At 27.9% G+C, this 27209-nt stretch overlaps 1 protein-coding gene across 2 annotated transcripts in view; it reads left to right on the top strand.

Annotated features, from left to right (window-relative positions):
• Window positions 1-27209, top strand: part of LOC132920321 (voltage-dependent T-type calcium channel subunit alpha-1H) — a 236979-nt gene that overhangs the window by 177638 nt on the left and 32132 nt on the right. The window contains exons 10-17 of one of the 2 annotated variants that reach the window (XM_060982614.1): window positions 8732-8892; window positions 10294-10403; window positions 12477-12806; window positions 16239-16493; window positions 16659-16889; window positions 17821-17972; window positions 18789-19001; window positions 26740-26896. In XM_060982614.1, the coding sequence (XP_060838597.1) occupies window positions 8732-8892; window positions 10294-10403; window positions 12477-12806; window positions 16239-16493; window positions 16659-16889; window positions 17821-17972; window positions 18789-19001; window positions 26740-26896 (1609 nt within the window). Of the gene's footprint in view, window positions 1-8731; window positions 8893-10293; window positions 10404-12476; window positions 12807-16238; window positions 16494-16658; window positions 16890-17820; window positions 17973-18788; window positions 19002-23692; window positions 23820-26739; window positions 26897-27209 lie in introns of both variants that reach the window. The other variant, XM_060982615.1, reaches the window with a different exon arrangement.

Below are 27209 nucleotides of genomic sequence, written 5' to 3'. Positions count from 1 at the left end.
AATATCATAACACATTCATGTCTCGAATTACAGCCGTTTAAATAGTTTTCGATTAATAATTTTAATTAAACATTGTTTAATTTTTACATTACTTGAGATAAGTCTATTGTATCTATATTTTGTTAATAAACTGTAGATATTTATTCAAGTTTGTATTTAGGATCCGAATTTATTTTGTTTTCTTAGTATAATATACTTAATAATAATATCCACACAAATATTTAAATCTTTTAATTCGATTATTCAATGTTTTTTTTTTTTTGTAACATTTCTATAGACTTTTTTTAATCTATTACTTTACATTGATTTAGTCGGTATATTAACAATGATATAGAAAAAATGTTTGAATTTTTATAATTATCACACTCCATAAAGTTTGCAGATTGAATATTTTACTCGTGGAATATCAAAATGGTATATAAAAATAAATTAAATCAAACTTTTTATTCAAATACAGATATATATTAATAAATATTTTAACGGCTACTCTTATTTATTACTTTTAAGAAACCCTGAAGCTGTAAAAATAAAAATATATAGTATCAAGTTTCTAATACTACCTACTTAATATAGCTTTTAATAAAACTTTTTGTGAAGCAAAAGTTTTTAAAACATTTGAATTCAAGTAGCAATATTAGATCAATATCCGTGTACCAATATATTTTATATTTTTAAATCTCATTAAAAAAATAAAAAATTGTAATTTTCTCGTATTATTTTTTTTACCTATCTAAAACGTTGGTAATATTTCTTATATTAAATCGATTCGTGGTTATCGAATAACAAAGGATTTAACTGGCCATTGTATAGGTACATAATACGCATATTATTTACAAATTAGTTTCATCCGTTTCCGTTAAATATTTTTCGATAAGAATTCAAACGTCATTTTTCCATTGATGAAGTTAAGACTGCTTTAATGTTTTTTTACGAACAAACGTAATTATTTCAATTGATGTTTTTAAAATAAATATGATGATGGTATACATTTTAAAATGGATTATTTAAGGATACAATCATAATATTAGTTTTAAATATATTATAGTTGACATAATAGGTTAATTATATTATATTGATAAATAAATCATAATAGTCACTCATATAAATTTTAAAAGAGTTCGTTCAACATTAGTCGACAAATAATAAACTGGTGAAAGCCATCATTACTACAATTGACACATATACTATCGGATTCTAAATTGGCCAAAAAAAAAAACGTTACAGTAACTTCGAAGGAGTATGCATTACATGTCCCAAAAGTTTTCTTTTGAACTTTATTCGTTTATTTGCCACATGAGAATAAAGTGTGTAAACGTTTTATTTTAAGCTCGATTTACTAGTGAATGGACCATAGCCAAAATAAATAATAGTCTTTTTAAAGCTTTACACGAGTATTTGTCACAGCCAAAGTCATTCGAATCTAAATTAGCAGCTTAAGCATAGTACATCCAAATTTCCTAAGGAATAATATTTAAATAGTCTATATTAAAAAACTAAACGTTTGTTAATTAATATTATGTACACTCATATTAATCGTATTTGACTATAAACGGTTACGATATTAGTTAAAAGTCAATATTTTTTAACAATTTATTTCAAAACTAATAACAAATTTTAAATTTACATAACGTGGGTATCTAAAAATTTTAATACAGTTAACATTTTTAAAATAAATTTATATTTTTTGGTAATTCTTTGTCAAATTTTTCTGATTTTTCTACTCAGTAAACGTAATAATCACCTCATAAATTATAATTATATTTTTGGTAGAAATTTACCATAAAACTTCTTTAAAAGCAAATAATTTAGTAATATCATTTTTTTTTTTATTGTTAACCATAAGAGAATTAATTATCTAGTTATCATAAAGCAATCAAATATTGCTGTTCGTGTACATTTTAACAACAGGCATCAATAAATTGTATTGCAATTTAAGAGTTTTAATTACATCCAATATCCTATTGAGACTTAACGCATCTACGCATCCATCGACCCTTGGCATTAGGCCATAGGATTTGTAGTCTAGCCCGAAAAGCCAAAAATTTAGATTTGGTGTACGCCTGGTGCTAACAGTACACAGTAACTTATATGGCATGTTCTAGTAAAAATCGATAAATATATATAATTATAAACTTTTTACGTAAAATACAATTTTTGTTATTTGATTACCAACTATAACTACGTAAAAATATGTCTAACAACAATTTAGTCAAAAAATATCAGTAATAAAATATAATAAATGTTATATATTTATCAGTATAAATTAAAATTGATAGGTTTGTAGATATATATGATACTCAACTGTTGTATTATATGCCAGCTGTCAAGCAATTCATTTAATTTAAACAATCCGGAAATCAGAAAATAAAGTATGCCTACAGGGAACCGAGTATATTTAGTGGTAGAGCAATCGAACGATGACCTAGATGTTTTAGTTCAATTAACGGCCAGAAGTGCATTTTCGAGTCTTTTTCCAAGAAGTTCACGCATAGAATAATGCCAATAGTCATATATACGTACCTAACCAAACAAAAACCAACAGAGACTATTTAATTTTAATTTTTTTTATTAAAAATAACTTCAATATATATTTGCGAGCTCACATCATAAATGCATTCTAAATATTTCAATTTTATCTGGAAATTAAGGAATAAAAAAATTTATTAGAAAACTTGAACATCCGCATTACATAATTTTACTTGCTTAATAAGGGATAAAAACTTTAATAGGATAGTCTTAGATACGCATCTGTGTAGTAAAATTACGTGTTGGCGCATTATTAACATAATTTTGTATTCGGGTCTAATGATTATACAAGAATATAATGTAGCCAAATAAACACTAATCTTTAAGGTAAACACGTAACACGTTTATCGGTGTGCAACGCTCTAATGAATGAGAATTACCTAGAATTACCTAGCTGGAACTTTTCTTTTGCTTAAATTCATAAAAGTGTTATACTATAAGTAAATTATAATACATACAAACAAAGCATTACAAATTTCAAATGATGATGTACTTAATGAGTGTGATATTAATTTAGAGGACTATTTAAACAATATTTTTTTGGGTTGAAACATTAATCGGGTCTAACAATACAAGCCAATTTGCGAGCACAATATTTTTTCATACTATACGATGATCAGTGTGTTCGTTGGCAAATACGTATACATTTTTCACATTCTTAAATTATTTGTTCTGATTTATATTTAACTTAAATTAAAAACATAATAAACAAATTTATCCATGACTCGTGAGTATTTACATGCAGTCGTTAATTATTATTACAATTTGATCGATTTGCGTCGTACACATTCCATTTACGATGTTTGATTACTTTATAATAAGATTATTTTGCTATTCTGAAATATTCAATATGTGTTTTAAATGTATAAGTCTTAACTTTAAGTATAAAAATATGCCTTATATTTTAATTATTTTGAGATTCATCTGTAAATGAAAATTAATTATTATATAATATGAAAAAGACAAAAATATACTACTAACAGTCATACAATCTATAGTTATAGGTGTAGGTAGTTATCCCTATAATAACCCATAGATACTTAGTGAAATACGTTTTTTTTGTTTTACAGCGTTCAAATACCTATTAATTTTTTTTTTTTTAATTTTAAATTAATTTAATTTAATATAATATACAATATGGGTTTATTTTATTACTTAAAATTGTCGGTTATTGAAAATTATCATTTTGTTTAAATAATACAATACAAGTATAGTTGTAAATAAATTGTATGTGAAAACATAAAAATAAGATTCAATAATTAAATTTCGGAAGTTTTGATATATATATGTATAGTATACAGATTAAACCACACAATCTAAATTAATTGAGAAAAAAGTTATCAGATTAATAGCAGAATTTTCCAAAGGATCAGTGGTATATAAGATGTCAGAAGATTGGTATATAGAGAAAAGAGAGATATAAATATGGGTTTACAATTATAATACGCTCATTGAAAACGTTTTAATGAAAGTCAAATCAATTTCATTTACCTGACCTTAAATAATCACATTCCTATTTAGGAGAAAATAAATAATTACTAAATATTACTAGAATAATTACCTACTTTATATTTTAACTTCGGAATTCCATAGAGAAACAATTTTGCATGAATAAATTTTGCCTAACGTATAACATTAAATGTTCATTTGTATATTTATTATTTCTAGTCGGTAAAAATTAAAAATTCGAAGTAAACGTAACTTCTATTTATCCAAAAAAATTAAATTCTAGATTATAATGGTTTTTATATTATTTATTTCTGCTAGAAAATACGTAAAAAAAAACAATATAGGTATTGAGCTCGTATACAATAACTACGGATACAAGTTTTTGTTCCACTATAAAAGTAAAAAAAAACTTGTGTACCTACTTGTTTGTACATTTTTAACAACATACAAATAACATCTATGTATAATGTGTATATTATAATATACAACGAAATAAGTAATAACAATTGTCAACATATATATAATATTCTATATCATCACTTCTATATATTACTCTCCCGAGAGGCGTATTCGTAGTGGTTTGTCGAAAAATAATAACAACGCCAACAATATTTGCTTACAATTAATGTGTATCTTGTTGATGAATTGTAAATCGTATATTTTCTGTATTTCGAGGGTTTTATTTTGGTTCTCACTAGGTGTTAAGCGTATTGGTAGAAATGGCATATTGAGTATTTGAGTGACGAATAAGCAAAGAATTCCACTTCAAACATTCCATCGGTAAATTAATGCAGTTTTTTTACCCGTGTGAATTGTACTACACTTCTGTTGTACTGGTAGTGCAGTTTTGAATAAGTCATCATAATGTGTTAAGGTTTTCTCCTACTAGTGTGAAATATTTCATTCTCAGAAATATCAAAAACCAAAAATGGTATAAAATATGTATACAAAAATCGATATTTAAATTTAGAAAAAGGCGCCGAACGTTTACAATGTTACGACTTGCGAATCCGTTTTTTAATTTAAAGCTAGGAATGCTCAATCGTATTATAACGTTATAATTAAAACAGAGTGAAAATTCTTAACTATTTCTTTTATAAATAAAAATAAAGCTTGAATTTATATACTCGTATTTTTACATAATATATTATTCACAGATTGTGTAAAACTCTGGGAATAAAAAAAAAATCTAAAAATATGATAAACGTAAAATTTGTTGGCAAAAAAGTCTAGTGTTTTGAATATTTCAAATGAAAAAACACATTAGAATAGGTAAACGTCAATAAATTATTAATTACTTTATGATTTATAGTGATGAACAAAGATTTATTTTGCAAAACAAACTTTAACTGAGTATATGGGTTATTTTATATGTATATTGTATAATAAATAAATAAATATGAATACTTAGATAAATAGTGTCATAGTTTTTAGAAAAAAATCATCGGATATAAATTATAAATGTATACTAAATATATATAATATTCCAGCGTAACGAAAGTGTGGTATTTCTATATATATATATATAGGTATTAATTACATATTTTGATAATATTGAAAGAGAATAAATTTATTTTATTTCAACAATATATATATTTTAAATTGTTTCTAAACAAATTGAGTTTTTAAAAGTATGAGGTATGAGCATATAATTTCAATTAATTTTTATACAAATGGATAATTTTGACGTAAGGCATTCGTCATTTTATTAACTATTAACGTGTTTGACAATATAGTTTAAATAATTTTGAATAAATTAAAAACAACAATCAAAAAAATCTTTTATTATGGTTATTATTGGTTATTTTTTTGTTAGTTTTTACTACTTATGAGTGAAAACAGATTTAATTTCCTATTCCAAATCAAAAACTTTTCGCAATAATTTAAAAATGTAATGTTTAGAAACCAAATTTTGAGCTACTCAAGCTTATTAGCGTTTTGTAAAATTTGGTGATTTTTGAATTGTAAAAATATAGTTATTATAAACAAATATTTTTTTTTATTTTTATAAATTTGTAACACAGTTTAATTCAATTTTGAATGAAATTGTAGTAAAAAAGATAAAAATCACAACGACAATGCGTTTACAATAATTATATGTATAAAGAATTATCAAGCATTTGTACATCATATAATACAACTTACTACCTATTAAAATATATAAAATAAAAAATTAATAATTAATATTGGTGAAAAATAAATTTGTATGTATTATTTTACATATGAAGTATTTTTTTTTTTTTTTGTCAATTTAATATTATAAGTGTATTTTATATAAAAATCCAAACTTAATTAGTTATAATAGTACCTAAAGTTTAGATAAGATTAAAAGTGAATTAACGTTTTACAAGATACTCTCTTGTAAAACCTCCTCCCCTCGATAATTTAAACTTTAAATAATTATAACTAATAAACTAAAATTGTATTAAAAATTCAATTTTTATTTATCACAATACCCGGAAAAAATATATTTTATTTTTTTTAAATATAGTTTTATAATACTGAATTCAAATTATTTAAAAAATGTATTTATTAATAGAAAGTATTAATCATTTTCAAAATAATGAATGTTATGCATTAAAATGATCACTCAATAAGTTAATATTTTATATACTTGATAAAATAAATGAACACACAAAGATACATAAATAATAAAAAAAATAAGACAGTAAAACATGATAACATGATTGGACAATATCCAATGGACATACACTGGTGCATTAAAATTAACTAATTTACAAAAGAATATAAGGAAAAATTGACTTTTGAGAAAACGACTAAGACCTTTATTTATTAAACAAATTATTTCTTACGTTGAACTATCTAACTACACGGAATTAAGACACTATAGTAAGTAACGTAGAAGACATCATGATAAAAATATATACATACATTTCATATGGGTATACCATAATAAAATTTAAGTCATTGCAGTTAAATTCATTGGTCTTAAAAAGTACGTTTATCATTATACTAGTTTAAATAAGTTTAAAAAAAAAAGTCATACCTACATAATTATCGTACAATGAAAATACTCTAATATCTGTGGTGGTTGATCGTTATTTTGGAATTTCAAGCACGTAGATTCTTCTAGAGTTGTGATGCGTGAATATGATCTTACGTGTAAGTACAAGTATAGGTATATTTCAAAATGTCAACTATAAAAACAAAAGCCTACATAGTTATTTGGAAAGCGATATAAAAAATATGTTATACTAATAATAAGCGGTGTATTACACAATGTTACAAAGGCTCCTACACGAACAAAATAGTGTAGACGTATAGACCATTATGGTAGGTTATTTTGTTATTAAAATCCATTGTTTAAACGTCAACATTAAATTTACGTTTGCCAAGACTATAATAAAATATAATATATAGGTAACGTAATATAGTATCAATATGTGTTCAAATAGAATATTGTGTGTGAGAACGTAGTATAAAAAAGGTTGCTTAATTTCTTAGAATATTTTGTTGATGACTCTGACTTATCCATAAAACAACTTCTAATTAATTAATACAGTATTTTATTATTCATATATAGCTATGTATAAAAATAGTTTATTGCACCTACTAGTTTGTATAATATTGTAAGCAAAATTATAAGTTTACAATTTTGGACAAAAAACAGGTTTAACAATATAATACTGGTTTACAGTCTTTATTTTATATGAATGAGTGAATTAATGCAAATTTTAAAGAAATAATATGTGCTTACGAAAACACATATCCACAAAATTTCTTATATTGAAGGACATAGATATTTCATTATAAGTATGTCAAAAATACACTTTATCAAAAACCTAATTCTGAGTAGATTGTAAGCAAGCCCCTTACGGTCCTTAATTAAACGTTAAATTGTACTAGACAGTATTATTTTAAATTATAAATAAAATAATTAAATATGACTTAATCTTATTGGCATGACACATGACAAACTATATATCATTATATTTTCTTTAAGTATTTGAAGACATTTTTAGTACTCTGTTTAAACATTAAAACATTTTATACATTTGAATTGATTATCACAATATTATGTTCATATGCATAACTACAAAAAATGTAAATTATTTTGAAAAAACGAAAATTACTGAACCCGAATTACTACATAATATCCCCGTTCGTTTATAATATATTAAATTAAAAATGTAATTTATCGTAGATCTTATGTTGGACTGCGGGTGGCAGCGTCTGTAAGAAACGAAACACGCCGTGAGTTCGCAGGTGTAGTGCATGTACACCAATATTATACGTGTGACAGAAATAATATTTACTATAATATTGGTTAATATTATTATTATTATTGTAAGCACCGTGTGCGTCGATGGTTGGGCTCTCAGTGTACATTACACCAATATAAGGCCATAAGGGTGAGAGAGTCGAGAGGGAGCCACACCAGTTGCGAGAGCAATTCATTAATTTACATTTCACCCCCTGACCACTCACGTCACCGTCACCTCTGCCACCGCTAGCGTGATACTCCGCTTAGGACGACGCCACAGTCGATCCCTTCCGCTCACCGGTCGATCACCACCCTCCGCCGTTGATCACTGCTCTCCTCCGTCGATTACTACCATTTTACCTAGCCACTCTGCCCCCCTTGCCAACACCCATCCACAACGCATAACCCACTCACCTACCCGCCCCTCATACACGTCTGCCTGTTCGGAGCGCCGTTCCCGCCCAACTCGTTCACAGCCTGCGTGCGAATATTAATGATCTAAAAATGTCACTTTGTGTGTGCGTGTGACAGGTACGTCGCTCATCTGTGGAGGCGAGGCAAGCGGAAACTGATCAAAAAGTATCGGGTGTGGATGCTGCGACGGCAAACCGAAAGGGAGGAGAAGGCGCAGCGGCAGAACGCCACCACCGTCGCGCTCCTATCGCTCAACACTAATAACAACGACAAAAACGGTAAGGGAAAAAATACGCGACGTCGTCTCTGGGCGATATGAATGATAACAACAATAATAGATAGTATATGATGGGTAGTGGGTACCTGCCGATGATAATAAGAACGACGGCGGCGGCGGCAATGGCGAGATAATGGACGCGCAAAGTCGATGAGCCTTCATAAATTTGTATTTGCGCGATCTTGCAGTAACTATCACAATCGCATTGCGACGTCAATATTTTGTTAGTTATAAAATTATAACTAATCACTAATGCTATAAAATTATCATCGCCGACCGTTGTAATATATTTAAATATTGCAGTTACCATCAGCATCATAAATTATTATCTCGTGAAAATAAATTACACTGCTAGAATATAATAATGATATGAACGAGGAAGTTTTTTTTTTCAAAATCTAATCCCGTTCATTTTTTTGTTACTCTTGTTTCAACAATAGTTTTTTTGTTGGTTAAAAAATATACCAGTAGATTTCTTTTTTCTTTTTATATATTCTGCATGATCAGTAGACAATACAAGCCGCCATACCGCCGCGCCATCGAAAAAAATGTAAAAGTGTTTTACGCGTAATTGAATTTCAAAAGATAATAAATATACAGAATAATGGTGATCACCGTATTTACTTAAAATTAAACCAAATTTAGATTTTTCTGTATATTATTTTTTATAATTCCTATAGTTATTTAAACTATACCTAGATATTTTTTTTTTTAGTTCTATTTCTCTAAGAAAAATTGTGTTCACCGATAAAATTATTCAAGTAAAAATAAAATAAATGTAAACTTAGATTAAAACAGAAGTACCACAGTACTTAAGTCATCAGAAATGAATTAATTGCAAAATTCTATTAAATACTTACAAAATTACTATGTCATTTTACAATAATAATATGTATCTAGAACCGTTCAATGTTCATCTAAAAAATATAATTCGATACACATACTATAGAACATTTTTCACTTTTTCAGTAAAACAATAATTTTAATGTGGTTGACGGTCGTACGTTTTCCAAATATATTTTATCATTTTTCGTATGAAACAAGTTTAATATTTTTTAAAGCTTTTAATCTGCTTTCATAAACTACTCTCGTGTTAAAATGTTTTTGTATGATACATGCTCCAAGAATACTTCGATATTAAAAAAGAAACATTATTATAGGTACCTTATAAAATGATCAAACTTTTAGCCAGACTTAAATTAGGAAAACGGTATAAATAAAGTTGTTCTATACAAACATTGATTAATATACGAAAGTTTCACACCCAACCAATTTGTCTCTTGAGACCCAAAACGTTACTCAGAAACTGACAAACTTGTGCGAAACAAAAAAAAGGATTAATAAATCAATTTAAAAATTTTTTTAAACACTATCGAAAAATATTAATAAAAACATAAAACAGTTAATTTTATAGAAACAAACGATAATAAGTACGGAAATGGTGCAAAAAATGGCGATGAAGAATCGTCTCAGCCAATGCTCCGGTTTATGGATAACGCTCAAATCGATTCGGTAAGTAATGAAACGTAATTATAATACTTACTGCTAACCATTAAATATTTTTAATTGCATCCCTTTTTTAAATATTAATTATTTTATCTTTTATCGTATCATTATCATTTTTATGGGCCTCGGAGTTAATTAAATATTTAAACAATAATATACTACGCGAATGCTTGAAACTCTTTACTTTAGGTACCTACTCATTGAATCTAAACTTGAACTAATAATTTGGAATTTATTTACAACAAAGTTTTCAAAATGCCAAGCTCATGTAATATTTATTGTACTACATCGTTTGCAAAACGTAACTTATGTAAAACTAATAAAATAAAATATATTCTTTATTCAGCTATTTCGAAACATTTCGTAAGATTGTGTTCTTTTGTATTGCGTTAAACGTCTGAATATATTATATACGATAAATAACATGCATTTGCAAACGAACAGTGGAAACGATCGCGTAACACGATTTACCGATAACGCACACCATTTTCCGATAATGCGCACAATTTATCAACATCGATGGTAACAATAATAATAATAATTAATAACAACGCGTCACGTCTAAAATAATATAATCGAATATTACGTACACATTAAATTAAATATAAACAGTTTGTACGCACAAATATGATTTTGCGGCCGAATTTCTTTGTTTTTTTTTTTTAACCAACTCCGTGACGCCATCGAGATGTCTTAGTGCCGATTGATTCGTACACATATCAACCATTGTAAGAGCTATAGACACGACATATAAACGCTATCGTCGTCGTATTTTGTCGTAGAAAATTTTAAAACGTAGTTAAGACAGAGTATTTACGTAATATTATTATTCACTGATAATACATATCACTATATAGTAGTCGTCGCTAGTCGGTCTTTACATGTTATGTAGTTATCGCATGAACCGCACGTACAAGGTTATACAAATATATTACCTCTAAAGGCATACTTTTTGAGTATATAAATACAATTGTTGTGCTTCAAATACATTTTAAATTCTTAATGTATAATATCATAATATTAAAAATATAAGATAGATACTAAGAACCAGATACCTACTACTACTTGTATGGCTAATTACATGGAGATTTTGTTAGTTGACTTTCGCGCCTGAATTTAAAAATATTTTATCGATATAATATTTTAAAATTATATGCCATATTTTACCAAAAAAAAAATAGTTATTTACAAATTCCGGTTTTCAAGAGCTCGCACACACAAGTAACTAGTAAGTATTGAAAAATATCTGAAATATTTTAGGAGTGCCTCCGAAGGGAGGTTTCTTATCGAGTGAATGGTTCTCTGTTAATCAAACATACGTATTGTAAATACTTATACAGATTGTATTTTTCCAAATATCTATAGAAAAAAAAAAAACGTATTTAAATGCTTTTCCCCTCAGGTATAACAAGGGTTTTGATAAGCGTATAATATTAATATGTATATATTTTATAAACGTATCATAATACTATATAATATATTATAAATAGATTCAACGTTATGTCTCTATACTGCCAAGTACATAATAGAATACGCGGTAACATAATATTATTGTTATAATAATTTGTAGGTACTAAAATATCATAAAAACGATATTCCTACAATAGTAATAATATTCAAGTATATATACCGAAATAATAATTGCGTGCGTGTGTGAGTGTTGATGAGAGAGAGAGAGAGAGAGTGAGTGAGAGAGAAAGTGAAAGACGGAGAGTGATGTGACGTGTGTCGGTGGTGGTTTCGCATACAATATAATATTATATTATATATTGTACAACAATAATAATATGTACGGCGACAGTGACGGGATATTATGATGGACAGTAGCCGTACAAATCACATACATATTATAAACCTAACCTAAACTATGTATGTATGTGTGTGTGTGTGTGTGTGTGTGTGTGTGTGTGTGTGTGTGTAATTATTTATGTGTTTTCCTGCAACGCCCCTCGACGTTTTGATACAGAGGGATGGGGTGGGGAGGAGGAGGAGTGGTGACGAGCGACGACACACTTGACCCGAATAAAAAATTAGGGTTTTTTTTCTTTTTAATTTTTCCCACCGTTGCTCCTTTTCTAGAGCGGGAACCTTCTAAGTCCGGGGTCGACATCCAGCAACGGCGGAATCGTGTCAAGGAGACGGAGCGTCGTAGTGGCTTTCAGCGACGAACTAATTACCAGGAGTGGTCCCACCACTACCGCCGCCGCCGCCGCCGCTGCCGCCGCTGCTGCCGCTGCAGCTGCCGCCGCCGATGCCGGCACTTCGTCCGCCGCGGTAACGACGTCCACTGCCTCCACCGCCGCCGCCTCGGCAAACGTCGCACTTTGTTCGACCGAGAAGACGACGCAGACGGTCGATGGGACAGCGTGGAACACGTCTTCCTCCGTCAATACCACCATAGTAGCACTGGTAAATCACAGAACCGCAAATACCACACTCTCATTGACGCGCGCGCGCACACACACCAACACACACATACACACACACACACACGTGCACTGTATTTACCAAAACTTGTAAGCTCACGCACGTACGCACGACTGCAACTGCGGTATAAATATCGTAATAACATATATATCGTTTGTGTATCGTGGTGGTGGTGGTACCCGTGTGTTGTATATACTGAAAATGGTCGTAGACAACTACCACGGTATAACGTGCGGCGTACCGAACGAAAGACGAGGAGCACAATAAGAAACACGTAAAAACGTCGACTTCAAGAAGCCGCCGCCGACGTGAGAAGCCGGACTTTTTAAAACCGTTTTTCGACTGTACTCGTTTCCGTGTGATGTATCATGATATTATTATTAATAATATTATTGTTGTACCATATTATATAACGCGCGCGCATCCGGTTCGACCGCCGCGAATAATATTGACGATAACGAAATAGTGTTAACCGCAATAGCTATTATGCGTCTGGCACACCGTTCACGGGGCTCGTGACGGCGACACCACAAGTTTATAATTGTACAGCGCTTCCGCGTGAACCTTATCTCATAGCGTAGTATGTATTTTTGTAATTCACCTTAACGATATACGTTTATAACAATATTATGCACACTGTTCGTAATCGCCGATGATATAGTTTTCGCGTTACCGCCGCACGAACAACGCTATCATATTATTAATATGTTATTACAAGAACTGCGTTGTATATTTTATTGTAATCGACCAATGTTTTTTTTTTCACTCTCCGCAGAACTAAGCGTAAGTTTTCGAAGGAATTATTAATATATTGCTCACCGAAAGCTGGTTAAAAATTAAACGTGTTATATTTCTGTACTCTAGGGAAATCTTGGTAGTCGTTAATGTATAACATACGTTTAATATTGTTCAACCGTGAAATAATATTATGATAATTTTCTTTTCAAAATGTGAAATGCCAAAATGATCACAAGAAAACAATGTATGCCATTATTCCCCCCTCCCAAAAAAAACTATTGATATGATATTAAAAAAAAAAAATACTTTTGTTTGAATCTTATGAGTACCTACGTATGTTATAATTAGAAAATCCATAAATGCCGCAAACAATACCATCCTTCCCTAAATCATACATTATACAGGATAATTCACCAAGCATGGTTACCCCAAATGTTTTCCTTTAATGATAAACATATTCAAACCTTAACTTTTTAGAACATTTAAGTACATGTAAAGATGATATTATCAATTATTAAGATTTGTATACTGTTTAAATCTTATTTCAATACTAACTTCGTTTTTCTAACCTTTTTTTCTGTAATTGTCAATTGATTAACAATTTTTATAAATCATCAAAGACCTCATATCTCCCAAAACTATAATCATAGAGTACTTAGAGAATTATTATTTTTGGTACACGAAGTTAAATAGCTCGAAAATTATTCGTTATAATTTCAATGTAGATACTAGATACTTATAATCATTTTCAAAAAAATGTTCTAATTAACAATAGAAAAAATTAATATCACCACAACATATTCTTTTGCAGGTATAAAAAAATTTAATAATAATAAAATATTGTCCTTAAATATAAAAACTAAAAGTTTCAAAAATTCAGAATTTGAATAAATTTAATTTTTAAGAAAAAAAATGCAGTTGAGCATGATTGATGAATCACTTTGTATATAGTTTACAAATTCGTTTATTTATATAATATTTATAATTTAATATATAATATATATAAACATTGGCGTATTAGGTGTTGAAGAGTGGTGTTTGTTGTGATGGAGACGAGTTCCGCGCGCACGGCTCGTTTAACATTGTTGACTATACGTGACAAGACTCCGTAAACACCAACGACTTTGTTACTTTTTGTAACTTTGATGTAATTGGATAAACTCGGTTTTGACCACCGCCACTCTTGAGTCTCGAGTCGCATCGATATCGTTCATCGTGTAATAGCTGCAGTACATAAAATACGATATAATATTATAATTATGAAACCCATCTATCAAATATCGAAAAATTTGCATGCACGTATAAAATAAAATAAATAAAACGAAAATGCATGAAATTAATAATGTAACCATTTTAAAATAGCAAACACGACTTTGATACCAAAAATATACTGTTATTGGCATTTTCATCATAATTTTAATAACTCATTGTATGTATTTATTAACTACAGCAGTTTATAGAACCCTTTTGCATGTACCTATGTATTATGTAGCAATATAGCATGAGTGTAGTAGTAGACGTATCCTCATATTACTAATAATACAAATATATTATTTTAAGTACCCATATCAGTTTCAAACATAAACGTAACAAGGGGGCTTGGGGAGGTTAAGCCTCCAATTTTGATTTTAGCTCCCCCCCACCCAGTCACACCAACAGTGATTAATTTTTAAATTTAAATTAAAAACTATTTAATTATTTAAATTTTCAAATTTAAATAATATGCTACATTTAGCACTTTCTGTCTCAAAAAGTTCCGCATTTTGTGAAAGAACATTTTCAGAAATTCATTGCATAAATACTGACATAAGATCAATTATGTTACTAAATCGCTTCTCAAAGTTTTCTATCGTATCTATTGAAAGAGGTTTTTCAAATGTTTATATAAAGAAAATATTTTAAATACATTTTCTAATACTGAGCGGATGCTTAAACTGTAATAACTAGTATATTTATTATAATTTTACCTTTAAAAAACCTTTAGATTTCACTTATTTTTTAAGAAAATTAGACTTGTATCAAAAATAATACTTAATAATATTTTAATCATTTAATTACCGCAGTACCACTTTTTAATCATTTGTTTTATACACTCAACAAAATATGTCATACACACACTATTATAATTAAACAATATTTTAATTTTAACGATTTATTTAACATGAGTGGGAGCGATAGAGCCTCTAGCATTAAGGTCTAGTTACGCCTATGGTCCCAAAGTGTTGGTCCTCACACCTAATCAACAATATTTTATACTCATCTACACGCCTTTGACCTAAAATATGTTTCTTAATTTCTTAAACTATATGAAATTCATAATACTTTATAACAATATTAATAATTTTAACTTTTAAATAATTTACATAAATTGGCTCCATAAATTGACTATGACAGATTTTAACATTTAATTGTTGTTATTCTATTTTTAATTTATGTAAACCCAAAAAGCACTATAAATCAAAATAACTGCAGGATCTTTTTAATACTATAACAATATTACAAAATCGTAATTCGAACACTTTAATTAGATAAATCATTTTTTCCGAGCACAAACTTAGTGAACGGGTTGGCACCCACCCAGCACTAATATACGTGTATTATAACTATAGAAACAATGACCGTATATTGTGCATGTAAATGTACATTTATAATAATTACGATAATCTGGTGTTATAGAATAACGCCGTGGCGGACTCCGACGAGCAGGACATGACGTGCCAGGAACTTTTAGCTATCAGCGGTGCCCTGTCGGCAGCATTGCCCACTGGACAATCAGCTCTTACATCGCTGCTAAAGGCACTCGGCAAGACTGGAAGCTCGTCCGTGGCAACCATCGTGCAAAATGTGAACCGCACCACCAACAACAGCAACATCCATAACAATAACAACAACAACCACAGAAACAACAATAGAACGAAACGTCACGCGCTTGTAAGTTAATAAATATTACCTAATCTGTCCCGATATCAAACGTCTCGGAACAGTTTACGGGGGCCGTGTATCCAAACGACATAATAATAATAATAACGGCATTAATATTTTTATCGACCATGTACTTATCATAATTTTCTCCCTCCTCCTTCCCCCAACCAACAGATGGACAGGCAATCGGATGGTGAACTGATGATGGACAATGACCATTTGGAGAGTAAAAACAAAGCGTGCCTCACCGACGCGGTGGGTTGCCTTCAGATTTATTGTCTGGTGGGTTGTTCCCTGTTGAGAGAGTGTATAAAGCTCCTTGTCAACCACAGACGGTTCCAGCAGTGCATTTTGTTAGCAATACTTATCAACACGCTCAGCATGGGCATAGAGTACCACAATCAGGTAAACGCGGAACAAAACGATTTACTTTTACATTATTATTTATTTATTTTATAATACTTTATTTTTATTTTTTTGCCCTCATCATTACACGTCATTACACCACACATGCGTCAACATACGCAATTTTTATACTTCTCAAAAACGCTTGTAATCGATATCATAATTTCGACCTATAACTTTTAAGTATTATAATAATAATAATATAATATTATATAGAAATAAAATAATATATTATTTATATTTAGTTTATAATATCACAAAACTAATTATTTAAATATAAAAACATTAAGTTACCTGCATAATAACTAACAAAAACTAAATTATTCAATATAGTTCTATGTAAAATATTAGACTCAATTAAAAGAATTGTGTTTTTGTATACTCTTGAATATTTTTAGTTTTTATTTTACTTTAATAGCAAATTTTTAACTATAATATTGTGGGCTTAATTTTTTTCGGTTGCAATATCTTTTTTAATTAGTTTTTCTGTTCTGTACTTATTGTTTTAATCATATAATTTAATAATAATAACTAAAAGTAAATGCATGAATGAAAAGTTAAAATCTAGTAAAAAAAAGTATAAATGAACATTTAAAAAAGAAGTTTTAATAAAATATTCATTTTTACTATCACGATTAATATGTCAGAGACTCATTGTATGATTCAAATCGCTAACTATAAAGAATACAAATTGTTGTAAGTTGTAACTATTATTATAATTTAATAAGAGTGCATAGTATAATAATTAAAAATAGTTAAAGCCAAATATTTTTAAAGTGAAAGAAAAATTAATGTCCTAAACGTGGAGGTAATGAATTTGCCTACACAGGTCGCCGTCATATACATATGATAAGTGTAATGACAATTAGTGACTACACTATTGGCAATAATTACACCACTAATTTAATATTTTATTAAAATGTGTTTTTAGCCTACCGAGCTCACTGTAATTGTGGAATATAGCAATATTGTTTTTTCTGCGATATTTGCCGCTGAGATGTTTTTGAAAGTAATCGCCGAGGGGCCGTGCGGTTACATCAGTAATGGTTTCAACGTATTCGATGGAATCATTGTCATATTAAGGTATATTCACAGTTCATTAGTTCTTTTCAAAATTATATTAATGTTCATCAATACATAGAAACGTAATAAGATTAATAGAAGAACTCTATGTCGATCAGTTGTCTAATGTTCACAATCTAAAAAAAAAATAACAATGAACAAACCAAAATCGTTATCACAAAAGAAATGTAAAGATAATAATTCCAATAATACCAGATGGATTCCTTTGTAGTCTTATCTATCGATCAAAATGAAGACTTTTATTTATGTATCAAAAACTAAAAACCGTCGAGATGAACCACATTGATTGAAATTATTTTGTTTGAGCATAATTTTTATCCAATTATTTCTTTTCTTTTTCATGGAATTCAACATTCTGTTTCACTAACATGGTATAGGTTTTAAATAAATTAAAAATAAACCAATGGATGGATTTGATAGGTTTTGTAGAAAATTGTTGATGTATAGCTTGGTCTTTGTTTTATCAATAAAAATAATCAGTTTTCGTTATCTAATTAAAATATACCTGTTTTATTTATTACTATCGTTGCGTACTTTTTTTTTTTAATTAGCATACAATAAATTAATAATTTATACGTTTATAATAGTTTTAAATAAATAAAAGCACTATATTTTTATAAAGATTGTACGAATTGTACAAATTATCCAGTTTAATGAATAAACCATGATTATTAAACTTTTTTAAGATAATTTTATTTTTGTTAGCAAGTATAAAATAAATAGTATCTATTCTTTGTTGCAGTTAATTTTATTCGACAACTAACCATTATAAAATAAAATACTACATATTTTTAGTTTGAACCGTTTTGTTTTTAGTATAGTGGAATTGACGCAGTCGTTCGAAAACACTAGTGGACAACGGGAAGGCAATTCGGGGTTAAGTGTGCTGAGAACATTTAGACTATTAAGGATATTGAAACTTGTTCGATTTATGCCAAACCTACGTCGTCAACTGTTTGTCATGCTCCGTACAATGGATAATGTCGCAGTGTTTTTTTCACTTCTAATTTTGTTTATCTTCATATTCAGGTAAAACAATTAATCACTTGACGTGATTACTATTAATTTTTTTTTTGCAACTAATCAAGTTTGTCATTTTAATAATAATAAGCCATGCCTATTGGTTTCGTTTATTAACCACACGTTTTTCCTTTAAAATATAAACACAAGTTAATAAAAACCGTTAATAGCTGAATAAGGGATTAATTCCAAATGATCGCGGAAGTTATTAGTATGATATATAAAGAGAGTATCGTTGAAACAAGAAGGCGCCGCCGACGCCCAGCGACGATTAAGTTTAAACAGCGAAATAAGCGCCAGCGATATTTTGTTTTCTATTTGTTCGCCGTATTTGTCCTGCAACATGTTTATCGGTTAAAAAACTCAACAATTTTATTATAAAAGTCTAAAAATTAACTGTTTGTCGGATTTCCGCAGTGACAGAGGTTGAAACAAAACATCACTACAGGGAAGTTTGTTATTTTTGTCTCGACGAAATCCCTCGTCAAATTCAATTTGTCAGTAGCACATTTTTATCTCGCCACGCTCACTATACTCTCTACAATCATGGCAGTATAGCAGAAGAAGGGTAGGGGTGACTATTATATATTTATATTTATATATATATATATTTATATCGTACACATTTCTCTTACCCGGGGGACGATTTACACAGTGAGAGTCAAAGACAGAGAGATAAATAGAGAGAGCGAACCACCCTGTTCTTCTACATGCAGTTATGGCGTGTGTGGCCACGTTTTTGCCCCGTTATTTCTTCACAAATTTCTTTGAAATTATATTGTGAGACATGCAACGGCTGTGGCGATTTTCGTTTGTGCCATTCGAGAATATGTTCGCAGATGGTGTGTTTTATATTTATCTACATATTATTATAATATTATGAGCGCATCGTATTTCAAAAGCAAAACTTCCAAGAGTACCGCCACCGGCGCCGTTTCATCGGGCTTTCACAATGCCTATTTAATGATGCTGCTACCATTTTGTTATTGCGGTTTATCATTACCGCGAAACAATAAACCGAGAAACACTCAAATATGTCATACGCCTAATCCAATTTTCGCAAAGCGCTACTCGTCATACCATTGTACACACATACACAACTGATACGATTCACATTACGATACGACTATACGACCATCTAAAGATATTTGTGAAGACGCGTCAAAACAAGTTACAACCATTTTGACAGTGACGTATATAAGTAAACGAAACTATACAGAGTGATTTATTAAGAATATTCATCCCCATATTTATTGCTATACAGGTATTTATTTTTAAAAAGCTACTATATGTACAAATATAAATTTGAATGAACAATCAGAATTCAAAACAATTCATGATTAAATATTAAAATAAATGAGTGTGAGCATGCTTATCAAATCACCAACATAACACAACCACGTAAGATACTAAGATACTTTGATGCGTGGGTATGCACGCACGACTTTTTCACTTGTTCGTTATTGCAGCTCTTATAAGACTTTTAAAATCAATCATGGGAAAACCAATCGATAAGTAATGATAAAATCACTGTTACACATTATTTACTAATGTTGTAAGTATTTTATTATTTTAACAATCGACGTGTTGGCATCTTGGCTCTTATCCTTCATTTCATCGTGAAAAAAAACGAATATGAGCGGAACAATACACAACAACTAAATAAATTGAGAAAACAACATTAATTGTATCGTGTTTACAGTGTTAACCAATAAATTAATATATTAATACTTTGATAGTATTTTAATATTGACTCAATGTCCAATGAATTTATAAATGTCTACACATTTTGAATTCATAAAATCTTTTGCACAATGTTTTTTTTTTAATTTATTTAATTATTTACGTTTTTTTTTTCATTGACATTTAAATAAATAATCAAAAAAATATTTATTTTATTTATTAATGTCAAAATGTAAACAAAATAATAATTATTATAAGACTTCAAAAAAATATAGCTTTCTTCAATATAATCGAACTTAGGCTTTTGGTATACAATATTACGGATTAATGAGAATACGAACGAAACCAACTGTTAACTCTAAACTATGAAGTGTTCATGAATATAATATGTTTATGAAACACAAAAATACATTATTTGATGATATTGAATATGCGTATGATTAAAAGTAACACGAATTAATATACAATATACTGTTCATTGAATTTATGTTCGTACTACAAAATATAAATAATTTACAAAATTATATATTATCTTGGCTGCCGTTAATTATTTTTCGAAACATAATAATGTTGAATTACATTTTTCGTGTTGAATCAATTAGTAGTTTGTTAAGTCTTCCATTTTTTTTATTTTTTTGAAATTACCATACCTATTCATATTGTAATAATTAAAATACTATAAGTTTATTATTTATAATACAAATTTAATTTTATAAATATGTAACTTTTTAAGGTTCGATATAATATAATAATATACGATATTATATACAATTATAAAACAATTATTCTAACTTAATATAACGTAGTAACTTAAATACTTCAATAAACCTACATTTTACACAAATATAATTTATAATATAAATATGTATAAGCACGATTAATTATTAACAATATATTATGTAAGTGTATAGGTACAAACCCTATTTTAATTTAAAATAATGTACCTACTAATATACAATCAAAAAATAAATTATTATTAAATAGATAATTTTAACTATTTTTTGACTATAATCATACAAAATATTATTTAATAATATTAAATAAATTTAGTTATTGCTGTTAATACCATATTATTTGAACATTTTCAATAACTTTATACATGTTCTTGTTAGGTACTTAAAATTTACTCGGCTAATTTTTTACTGCAGTTAGGTATACAACCTTTATAAGATATTTATTTAAAACAATATCATTAAATTAGGAAGCCGAAAGAATAATAGCGTGCATATTTCTAAACAATAAATTAGAATATCACCGCAAATGACTCTTAGAAATTTAAAATAAGCACTCAAATTGAACAAAGATTTGAGTTGTCTTTTATAGCTTTTCTCATAATATAGTTCAGTAGAACTGTAGTCAAATATATTTCGCCGGTAAATACATTCAACAGCATCGCAATCACAATAAACTCAAATACTCAATAGTCAACCAAAATGTAAATTGATTAATGTTTGCTCAATCAGAAATCAATGCTGTGGTGCCTATTGAAGGCTAGTAGGGTTTAGTCTTAGTGGTATTGGGATTAATCTTGACTTGTAAAATACCTTTGCACTAATTTCCTTTAATCTAAACCTTTTATCTTGAATCAAACAATTTAAAACGATAAAAACTTATTTGGTTGTTTAAGCCATCTACTTATTTTTTCTGATATTTTTTTATTTTATTAAAAATAAAATCAAAGTATATAAACATAATAAAATAAATAACCCCCTTCCTAATTTTTTAGTTGGGTTCTCCATAAGTTTATATTATTATATAATTATTATATATGTATAATTACTGCACTATATAATTGTTATTATTTAGGACATAGGTATATAAATCAAGTTCATTAATAGATAAATAATATTTTTTAATTTTTTTATATAATATTGAGACATGTTTCATATGAGGACAGGAACAAAATCATTCAACGTAAGAATCTGAGGTTCTTTCTTTCTTGTTTAAATTCAAGAAGAGCTATAAATATACAGGTTTTATGATGACGTGGTTTTTTTTTTTTATTTGTCAAAAAACACAGTGTGCAATATAAAAAATGCTTCGATCTTGAACTTAGGGTTTTATTTCTGTTAGAAAATGGATCTAATTGGTATTATACTTGTAGAGGGGGGAAATTCTAAAAAAAAAAACTATTTACACCAATTTTTCATGACATCGTTTTTATTATTGTCTATTGCGATTCAAAAATTAACATCCTTATAAAGATAATTGCCATTTTTATTAAAATTTTCAAGATGTAATAATATTATTGAAATATTTTAGCTGTTTATTGACTAAATTAATCGTTTTAATTTTTTTTAAGTTGGAATTTTAAAGAATGTCATAAATTGGAGAAATTTGATAATTATTTTATTATTGATATTCATTTAATAATTAGTACTTGATTTAATTATTATTATTAATTGTCCATAACTTTTTTTAAATTCAAATTTCGATGGCTTTTGATATTTAAAGAAATAATGAATACTTATAATATACAGCAGAGATAATTCCCTATTTTTTTTTTAATTTATCAGTATAGGATTGCCAGCGTGATTTTACATTTAATTTTATTATAATTAATTTCTATTTACTTAAAATTAAATTAAAATAGAAACCTTGGTTATATATTTGTAATATAAGAAATTAATATGAGTTTCTTACATCATTTTACGAGGAACACAAATACAGTTCAATGATTTAAATTTCTTGTTTTGTTTTCATAATAACAATATCAACATCTAGATTTAATACAACATAGTAAATTCGATATATTTTAAAATATTGACTATTGCCGTACATATGGTATTTGAATTCATGTTCGTTAAATATATCAAAAGAGAGAGATAAGATCTATTTTCAAAATAGTATTTTGTCTCATGTCTACGTACAAAATAAAGTTTAGTGTATACATACAATTCACTAAGCTTCCATAATATTGCAATTATGTTCTAACATGAGAATTGAATACATATTATATACATATTTAATTAACCGTTATGAATTCAGATTAGAATTAACAATTAATATTTTTGTAGTATACTGGGCATGAACTTATTCGGATGTAAATTCTGTAGCCGAAAGAATGATGGAACAGGGGATGATGTAGCGTGCGACAGAAAGAATTTTGACTCGTTGTTGTGGGCGTTAGTCACTGTGTTTCAGGTACCTGGAAAGATTTCCGGTTATTTAAAATGTATTAAATCTTCCTCTCAAGTTTTCTGTCTTCCTGGTAAAATTGCAGCACGCGACATAAAATACATTTTTACAATAAACCCGTTTGTGCAAAAACAATAGAAATAGAAAAAGAGAAATTATTTATTTAACGTGTAAATGAAACACGAATATTTAATTTTAGTAATTTAATATAAAAAATAAAAATACTGAAATAAAAACAAAACGTAAAATGTATCTTTAAAATAGGTACATTTTAAATAAATATTACAAATAAAAAATATTATAACTTAATTATTTTGAATCTATTTTTTATATACTTAAGTAACATAAAATAAAATTTGTAATTATTTTCAATGGCAAGCGCATAAAAATAATTATATAATGAAAAAAAACCCCCATTATCAGATGACAGTATCAGACATGGCATTAAAAATTCATTCGATAAAGCTAACGTTTATATTATAAAATACTGTACAAAACATTAAAAAAAAATAAATATATAAAATCAATAAAAAATGTATTTTCGATACCTATAAAGTATAGTATAATGCATGTTATATAATTTATTAAATTCGTAAAAATATAAATAAAATAAACGCCTATGTATATTGCAGTGTCAACTTTCAAGATCTTTGATTGGTTTAAGTTTTAATGTGTTTTTCTACAGTGCTCTTTATTAATTTTTCATATTTTCAGATTGATGTAAATTACACTTAATTAGATAAATGTTTAATATATATTAATATTTAAATTATTTATTTAATAATGATTTTATAAATATTAGATAAACACTTCATCTTAACAGGAAAATACAACTTTTTTCATCAGTTTGTCTAAAACGAATACCTATTATAAAGCTTTGCTGTAAATGTATGAAGTTAAATATTTAATGATCTTTTCGAGACGCGTATTTTATTGTTTTTGATTAATATGTTGAATAATACATTAATGGTTTAGACGATTTTGAAAAATAATGTTTTGTAATCTAATCTATAGATTTCGTAAAAAAAAACCCGTAATGAACTAGCATTAGAAGAAATTGAAAACTTCGTCGCAAAGTACATAAATATAGTGCCCACGGGAATTCTGGAAACCATTTTGTTATGCTTTTAGTTTTAGTATAAGGCTCTATCTTTAGAATCCCAGTGGACAATGCTCAATCAATTACATCGTATTATTAATAATATTGTGGGTAAAACAACATGAAATTTAAATTATTTTAAATGTAATGGTTGTAAGAACAATTATCATAATATTATAATGGTTGTAATTATTGTTATTCTGATTTAATTTTGCACAAACGAGGTTCTTATGTAAAGTGTTGATAGTGTACATTTTAGCTGCATTGTGCATTTTCAGCCATTAACTTATATTATTAAAATTAATCTACATATTATAACATATAATTAAAATATATGGGTCAAATTAAAATTAACTCTTTTTTTTTAATCTGTTTATATTCTTTTTTCTACCTAACGCTTTGGCTTTGCACATTTAAATAGGATTTCGAATTTAATTCTAACAGCTAATATACTGTAATTAACATATCTGTTGCTATCTCATTTTAATAAAAAATGAGGGCACAAGGAGAAAAAAACGATGTCTATAATTTTTAATGTGCATCGAAAACCGTTAAACCAGCATTTTATCAAACAAATCCTTTAGATGCCAAAACTCAATTTAAATATTATATATTATAAGTAGTATACGCACATGTGGATTTTGATATTTACGGTAAACCCGTAAATATCACGTGTACGTATTTAAGTGTTTTCGTCCCTGTTGAAACCAAGTGAGGGTATGCATTGTGCAGATATAAAACCTCATTGTGCATTATAGAAAGCTTGACAAGAAAATCTTCCGATTTTTATTTTTTTTTTTTTTTGTGCAATAAACCTTAACCATTTTACATTTATTTATTATATGTGTATTTTTCACATAAATTGTTATCGACTTGCTCTTGAAAAACTTTCTTTTTTTTTTAATACCCGTGGATCGTATATTTTATTTGGAGTTAAAAAAAAACTAAAATACTAAATAAAGAGAGAAAGTTTACGCCCAATGCACATTTTCCAAATGTTTCAACAGGTGCAGAAAAAAGCACATAAAACCCATGTACTCATACACGCATAGCGTAAAACTTAGAAACATAAAAAAAACACTGTGACACACCCGTCATAGATCATACCAATATATTATATAGACTTGTAGTAAGTCCTAAATAGCAATAAATAGGTTAATAATATTACACTATTAGACAAATTATCTATTTATAAATATACATATACAATATATTTGTAAACAATTTGTATTTTTATTATTATAGTCTAATACTTAGGATGTATTCACTTTTATTATATATATTTATTATAAATCAAACTCGCCTCTGTCACTCTGAACTCGTCCTCGTGCTACTGTTAGTCTTGCATGATCGAACCGAACGATTTGTGATGTCATATTATTATTATTATTTTTTTTTTAACGACTATTTAGTATTAAAACGGATTATTAATAAACTTAAGTATTACAATAACAATATTATACAACTTATCTTATTCGTGTAACATAAACATATTATACCACAAAAGATGTACATACAAAGATGATTTTCACCTTCGAAAATATGTAAGTAAAAACATAAACACGCAGATCATATATACACACCGCGTGATAATTTATGAGTCGATGTATAATATAATTTTTACAAACGTTCATAATTTTTATCAACGCGTAAAAAATTAAACAAACAAAATTGACAACCAGCTGATATTTCGTATAAAAAAAATATGATAGCAAAAAGTGAAAACATAGAAATATTACAAAATAAAATAAAATTGTAATTATTTAAATACATTTTTTTTAACTAGTACCTACCTATTTATTTTACGTAGAAATACATTCTTTGCAGCATTCTCGGAATGTATCTTTTCGGTGGTAAGTTTTGCATGTACGGGAATGGAGCCCGGGAATGCAACTGCAAAGAAATTGTCACTAAACATCCCCTGTGCGTCTGCGATCGAAAACATTTTAATAATGTATTATGGGCAACAGTCACCGTCTTTCAAGTAGGTCATCAAATACTTAGATAGTTGTAATGGACAAACGCATTTTACCACTAATCCATTCAAATTCTAATTTATAACCTATAATATAATATATTAATATTTTCACAAGAGTCAAGAGGAAATCGACATTTTTTAAAGTGTCATATTAATTTTTAATATTTCGACATGTTCTTTTGCATACTATAAAACAATATTTTCTATAAGCTATTTAGCTTTATTAACTATGTTTATTTTTAACTGAATTAATACCATTTTATTATTAATTTATAGCAAACGCAAAGTTCATACCCTCATACAGTTAAACATCGATAAG

This window comes from Rhopalosiphum padi, chromosome 2, assembly GCF_020882245.1.
Source record: "Rhopalosiphum padi isolate XX-2018 chromosome 2, ASM2088224v1, whole genome shotgun sequence".
Taxonomy (NCBI): Eukaryota; Metazoa; Arthropoda; class Insecta; order Hemiptera; family Aphididae; genus Rhopalosiphum; species Rhopalosiphum padi.
Note: the sequence above shows the minus strand (reverse complement) of the source record. Positions and strands in the feature narration are given on the sequence as shown.